General features: G+C 36.0%; 1 protein-coding gene across 1 annotated transcript; it reads left to right on the top strand.

Moving 5' to 3' along the window:
- The first annotated feature begins 3,440 nt into the window (after positions 1-3,440).
- On the top strand, positions 3,441-5,115 carry LOC125230375 (peptidoglycan recognition protein-like). The gene has a single exon (XM_048135516.1). It carries the CDS (start codon positions 3,822-3,824, stop codon positions 4,749-4,751), a length of 930 nt encoding a protein of 309 aa, XP_047991473.1. The 5' UTR covers positions 3,441-3,821; the 3' UTR covers positions 4,752-5,115.
- The last annotated feature ends 2,505 nt before the right edge of the window (positions 5,116-7,620 follow it).

The raw sequence follows: 7,620 nt of genomic DNA, 5'->3' as shown, positions 1-7,620 counted from the left end.
GATGACACATTATTGCGAATCAGCATCCTTTCATATGGTACTACGCTCTTATTACACCGAACCTAGATGTTATGGGACATATTTTTGAGTAAGATGTGTACACCCATATTTTTACACCTTCTACCCCCATCAAAAAGAACCCATTAGAATCATTTTCATTACTCGGAAATACAAATAATTGCAATATCTACGAACGTATCCTTGACATGTGTGCCAAGTTCAAATATGAATAGTACCTACATCGAGCGAAAGAACTCAGCCTTAACAACACAACTACTTCACACGAGATGGCGCGCATTTCGCCACAAAAACTCAAATAGTGTATTTTTCTATCGTTTTAGCCTTGACCTGTGTCGCCATCTAGTGTTTGCAATAAATAGTACTTACATCGACCGAAAGAATTCTGTCTTAAAGTACAATATCACGAGATGGCGCGCGAAGAAAGCATGAAAACTCGAAAATTCGCGTTTTCCGGGACCATAAAGCGGTTTAGATCGTCAGTGTAAATAAATATATAAATAAATAAATAAATAAATATACAAGAATTGCTCGTTTAAAAGTATAAGGTAAAAACCAAATTATCAAAATTTACTTATGCACTAGGCGAAATTAAAAGAACTACTGACATGAAAACGGCACTTTCAATATATTATGCATATGGTTACGCCTGGCTATGCTATGGAATATCCTTATGGGGAAATAGTACCGATGCTCCCTCTCTTTTCATTAAGCAAAAAAAACTCATTCGCATTATAGCAAATATTGAAGAGCCCGATAGTTGCTAGCCTTACTTCCTAGAACACGAATTACTCACCCTACCCTGCATCTACATACTAGAAACATGCAAATTTGTCCATACTTAAATACATGGAATTTTACACAAAACGAGGAGATATACCCTCCTCACACCCATCTAGACATAACTCACGGTTAATGGCACCACCCTCTCGATTAAAACTACACTCGTCTGGCCCTTTAAAAATGTCAATAAAACTGTACAATAAATTACCTGAAGATATTAAAAAAGAAGTAAAATTTAATATATTAGTAAATAAATTAAAAAAACTACTAGTAATTAAAACATACTACTCTGTGAAAGAATACTTAAATGATCAACTATAATAGATAATAATAAGCATGTTATAGTACTTATAGTGGTTACCTAGTGTAAAACAAAAATTTTAGTTTAAGTTAGTATAAGTTACTTTTAAGAATTGCCATGCCCTTACGGGGCTCATGTATGAAACTTTTACTGTATAAGACCCAATGTACTACATGAAAGCAAATAAATTACTTGATTACTTGATTACACTTGAATGTACAATAGGGAACTTGCCTGTCTGTAAAGTAGAATAATTTGTAAGTACCATACTTACCGACGTGACGTCAATCAACTCGATTTCATATTAATATCTAACAAGTCATTCAAATTAATTTTGACAGTCCTTAAAAGAAACTGATTTGACTAGAAGGAATAGTCAATTACTTACGCTAAGAAAGTTGTGTCTTAACTCATACTGTTGATGAGTCAAGAAAGAAACCTAGGCTAGTTTCCTACTAGTCAAATCAGCGTCTTTTTAAGAACTGTCAAAACGATTTGCTAATACGGAATTACTATGAAATACTGAGGAGTGACGTCACGGTCAATTCATTTGACTTTAGAAAATTATGTTTAAACATAACTACTGTCCATATTTTTCTTCTAATTATGAGGTGCTACATTTCGTGCACTGCACTGCACAAAATATTTTATTTTAAGTATAGGAAACTAAGCTATTGTATAACTATCTAATTTTTTTTTTAACCCCCGACTCAAAAACGACGGGGTGTTATAAGTTTCATAAGTTTTACGTGTCTGTCTGTCTGTCTGTCTGTCTGTTTGTCTGTGTACCTCCCGAACGGATAAATCAATTTAAATTTAGTTTTTTTTAACCGCCTTCCAAATCTCAATTCGTCTGTATTTTTTTTTAATGTTTGTTCCTCGATATCTCCGTCGTTACTAGACCGATTTTGAATTTTTTTTTATTGAATGTATATGCATACAGATTGGTCCCATTTTTCTCAGAACACAGTTCTGGTGGTGGGATCCTGGAGAAATTGAGGGAACTCTTCAAATCTGAAAGGCATACATATGGTGATTTTTGTGTTTTTAAAGGAACAGCATGCATTTAGGTACGGAACAGTGACATTTGGTGCAGTGGAACTCCTGATGATGGTCAGAATGGAACTCCTCAAATCTGAACGGCACACTTATAGTGACTTTGGTATTTTTATAAGAACAGCATGCACTTACGTCCATAACAGTGACATTTGGTGCAGTGGAACTGCTGATGATGGTCAGAACGGAACTCCTCAAATCTGAACGGCATACTTATAGTGACTTTGGTATTTTTATAAGAACAGCATGCACTTACGTCCAGAACAGTGACATTTGGTGCAGTGAAACTGCTGATGAAGAGTGAGCCGACCCTGGTTAGAGTTCAGTAGTCGGAGTGTATTTATTTACCCCTGTTTTATGGATATCGGTCCACACTATGTCGGGGTTATATTTTCATAATTGAAATTTTGTGGTGTTTGTTTTGACAAATACTTGATACTAATTTAATAATATTCTAAAAGTTTTTCTTCGAAATTATTGAAACGCGATTATATCAGGTAACGAGCCTAACGACGTGGCAAAATTTAATGGAAATCTAATAAAAATCTGAGGCAAATTCCTGGAACTACTTATAATAATGAGAAATTTGACCGATTTTAGCAACTTATTTACGACACGACCAATTTTTGTAGCGCTTCTCGGTAACGATTTATATTCCTACTATTTTAGAAGAACGATATTAGAAAACGTTATTATATTAAAAAACGCTTTTTTACAAATAACAAATATATCAAGCCTTAATTATGAATAGGTACTAAGGTAGATTAATAGAAAAGAATAGTATAGAATTTCTTTATTTGCCAGAATATGTATGGTAAAGGATAAGAACAAGTTGTAGGTATATGCCGAAAACAGCCGAATACACGAGATGAAAATAATACACACACAACAATAAATATAGACTTTACCAAACCCCGCAAAACCTTCGGTTCTAGAACTTGCATGCATCTAGACATTATGGACATTTTATATTTCTATAAACAATAAAAAAAAAACTGAGTAAAGATAAATAGAACTTGCGCCTAATTTTATAATTATCTATTACTAATCCGTGGTTTTACATGTCCATTTTTCGGAGGGGCATTACCTATTTAACATTTAAATTCGCCATTTTTATATTAAATCTTATCACATATTAAGCCACTTTATCTACACTTAGTACCTAAGTAGACAGTTAACTGTGTCGATAATACGAGTATAATAAAAATAAAGATAGTGCTATCTATTATCTGTTGCAATAATTACAATGTTTTTATATCCAGTGGAGCAATCGTCTAAAAATCTCCCCACCGCCTGCCTTAACCACTACAGCATACTCAATCATGTGGTGAGGGCCATGGAATATCGAGACCGATGGCGACACATCACAAATATCACAATCCCTAGTAATAAGAAACGGATAAAGAAAGAAGATCTAGAGGAAGCACGTCACTGATTTAGGCGCAAAGACACCATCCAGGAATGCATGCATGTTTCCTTATTTTCGTCAAAAGTAGATCCTACTCGTAATTTATAAATTCACGCATGGGTGTAACCATAACCCATACATAAACAATAGTTACAAACACTATCATACCGCAGATTACGTTTATCGCCGGTTTGGAGTCAGTCGCATTCTGAGACCGCGGTGACACATTGTGTATCAGTTTTAAATCCAAAAGTCATGGGCTCGTCCAGTCGCCAAGACCATCCTGACTCGGGGGTGGCAGTGTCGAGCATTCCACCTATGGAGCTGGTGGTGCGGACGCCACCCGTGGTATCCACCATCATGAACATATCCAAGAAGACCAGCTCCAAGTTCACCACAATGACCGAGACGCAAAATGCAGAGAAAGCAGTGCCGGTAAAGGATAACTCATTCTTGCTGGTCCTGTCAAATACATCGGGAGCAAAGAAGCTGTCGTGTGCGTGCGCCGCTTTCTCTTTAGTTCTGTGCACGGCTCTCATAATCTACTTCACGCACGTAGTCAAAAGGAGCGAAGTCAAGGTCGTTGATAGAGCCCCTCACGACTGGAACATCACCCGCGAAGACTGGCAGGCGCGCGACCGGACGGTCAACATCACGATGGCAAGATTCGCGCCGCTCAAGCTAGTCCTCGTGCAACATACCGTGGGCCCTGAATGCCACAGCTTCATCACCTGCGCCGCAGTAGTACGTAACTTGCAGATCTACTATTTGGACTCGAAGCATCTTGGATACGATATACCGTACAACTTCTTGGTAGGGAATGATGGGCGCGTGTACGAAGGTCGCGGTTGGAACATCGAGGGCGCGCACACATTTGGGTACAACCGATGTTCTTTGGGCGTCGCTTTTATTGGTGACTACAGTGAGGAGCTGTCTATACACAGCCGCGTGACGGAACTTCAGCTGGAGCGGTTTATAATTCTGATAGAAGACGGTATAGGTTCGGGTTTTCTCCGCCCCGACTACACGATCCTGCCGGCTAAGGATGTGCGAGACACCACAAGCCCAGGTAGCAACCTCTACCGCGCCCTACAGAACATGAATCATTACGAGAGGACTCATAGCTTTAGAGACTTAAACTGTGAGGCGATCTATGACAAATTAGGTTTACCTTATCATTTATAATATGTGGCTTTGTGGGTAAAAGGGTCCTTATGCTTCAAGTAAAATAAAAGTGTTTTCATCGGAAATTCCAATATAATTAATTTTAAAGATATTTATGGATCCTTTTGGCATTGCCATGTATGTAAAGAAAATACACAAATACTACAATATAAGGTAATCTCATAATTATGTATGTATGTATGTATGTATAAGCTTTATTGTACATAAAGGAAACAAAAGAGACACAGTTACAGAGTCAGTAATATGTAATGTATGTATAATTATAATACGAATTGTATCCGTATAGACAACGAAATTACAATCTAATCACTATTTAATTACGCAACAATTAATAATCATCAATACAATACTAATTTGAATGCAATACAGTAATAAATTAATTCAATAGGTCACATCCATAATAATTGGAAATAGCCTACCTGATTAATGGAATTAATCCAATCTGTGGAAACAATAATGTGGAGGAGAAAGTGTTTTCATTATTATAGAGACGGGAGACATTATTTCAAAACCTGAGACACAAGTATGTTATAGTACCTACATTTTGCAATGTGTTTTTCATCACACTTGCAATGTAAAAAATATGTAAGTAGGTATAAAAAAGTTAAGTACAGTACTAGAAATTTCATAACTCCCCTTGGAGAATAATTTTTTGTAACTCCCGTTCTGCCTGCCTGTTGCCACATTTAGTGTGCGAGTGTGATGAAAAACCAGTTACATACGTAACTTGAAGAAGTGGCATTTTTACTAACTTTCACAAATTGATAAATAATTCTTCAACAGTTGACTAATATGCTATAATACTTGTTTATTTAAATCATTCAGAACTCTTCGAGCTGTAAAATTGTACAGTCAACCAATTGGAACCCTAGGCCACTCTACAACCATGTCAAAATGACAAGCAGTAAGAGATTTCTTACAATCTGATTTATGACGTCTGTCACTATGACACAGTTCTACAGTAGCCTAGGGTTCCAATTGGTTGACTACATATTACGGTCTGACCCGTCTGACCAAAAAGTGTAGAAATTAAAAAGTGGCAACATCGTAGTGTCGTCCCGTTTCCTCACACATATTGATTTGAAAGGGATGACACTACAGTGTTGCCACTTTTTAATGTCTACTCGTTTTGGTCAGACTGTACAGTGTGTCAGTAGTCATTATAAATACGTGTACGGTCAAAATTTTAATTCGACTTGTATTACGTAAATATTTGCAGTTAATTGAGATTCGTGCCTCAGTAAATTAAAAAAAAACACGGGATCATTATTAATGTTAATTATTTACAAACTGCTTAATTAATTATTATACTCGGATAAATTTATTTTTGATTAATTTATCGTCCGTATTGGATTCACTTTTTGAGAATTGCTTGATTACGGATTAAAACATACCAACACATTTTTTAATAAAAATTGTGTTTAATCAATGTAATAATGTGAACCTTATACCGAGGTAATACAGTCAAAAATGTAATAATGTATTGCTGTTAGTATGCCTTCCAGTGAATAAGTGATTAAGTTAACCTGCTGGTGTAGTCAGAGAGTCGACGCAGGAATTGTGTAGGTACTTATGACATTTTATTTTTGGGTTTTATCAGTTTTATGTTAAACGAACCCAAACCCGGCTGCCGGCGTGTTTATGCTTCTAAGGCCCACTTGCACCAACCACTGAACTCAGGGTTAGTAAGCTGTCAACTGTCAAATTCCATATAAAATGTTGGGTCAACCCTCGGGTTAACCCTCCATTTTCTTTGGTGCAAGTAGCCGTAATTTTATCACTTAAATATGTGGATAAAGCATCCGTCACGCTTTGGCAAGTATGTCAGTATTGTCAGTGTAAGAGTGACAGATATCTAGTCCACGTGGATAAAATTGGAAGCACAATACGCCGGCAGGATCAAGAAATTGTTTGTAATCTGGACACATTTTGGAAACATAATTATAATTTACTATTAATTTTAATTAGTAGGGTAGAAATAAAGAGGTAAAGGAAAAGAGTTGTCATTGACGTTGCTCAACTAGATTTCATATTTATTTCATGTTACATAATTAAATAGCAAACCATTCAAATCGTTTTGACAGTTTATTAAAAAGCCTCTGATTTGACTAAAACGAAAGTAGCCTATAATCATACCTAACTCTTTTTCCCCTTTTTTCGGAACTAGCTCTTGGACAAGGTACAGTAAAGTAGGCTAGGTCAGGTCAGAAACACGAACTCGGCTCTGCGATTTTAATTTTAATTAGGGAGCCCTTCTGCATTTCATTTAGCAGGCTTTGACTCTGTGTATGCATTTAATTGTATAAACTAGGCTTTATATTTATAAAATCTACAAGGGTATGCCCTTAAAGGTATTTATAATTGAATGAAATTAAAACGTAACTGGTGACCGAAGAGCTGGCGACTTCCTCGCAGAACGTATCAGTATTGCGAATTGCGATACAACGAGAAAATTCCGCCAGCATCCTTGGTACAACGCCTCCAGGGCTTATTTTAGATGTAAGCTAGTTATTAAGTTTTATGCTTAGTCTAAGTTATGTTAGTAGTTATGTAGTTAGTTCATAGACATAAATGGTTTTTAAAAACAACTGTATTTTAATTTTCAACCATTATTATATTGATGTTTGGTTTGGTGACATATGTTAGAACTATGGTAACCGTATAAATTGTAATTAATTAAAAAATAGTTCAGATATTTTTAGCGAGCGTACTGATATATCTATCTATCATATAATCTTGTATAGGTAGTATAAATAAACATTCGGTCGTGAGTAAGAAAATTCACTATACCCTTGAAAAATTAAGTATTAGCCCAACACAGTTCCAAGAATAAAGTTACAAGCCTTTCCTTTTTGTACACACGTCTTGG

The sequence above is a fragment of the Leguminivora glycinivorella genome, chromosome 1 (assembly GCF_023078275.1).
Source record: "Leguminivora glycinivorella isolate SPB_JAAS2020 chromosome 1, LegGlyc_1.1, whole genome shotgun sequence".
Lineage (NCBI taxonomy): Eukaryota > Metazoa > Arthropoda > Insecta > Lepidoptera > Tortricidae > Leguminivora > Leguminivora glycinivorella.
Note: the sequence above shows the minus strand (reverse complement) of the source record. Positions and strands in the feature narration are given on the sequence as shown.

Coding starts and splice junctions, on each gene's coding strand:
- LOC125230375 (XM_048135516.1), top strand. CDS start 3,822: ATGGGCTCGTCCAGTCGCCAAGACCATCCTGACTCGGGGGTGGCAGTG.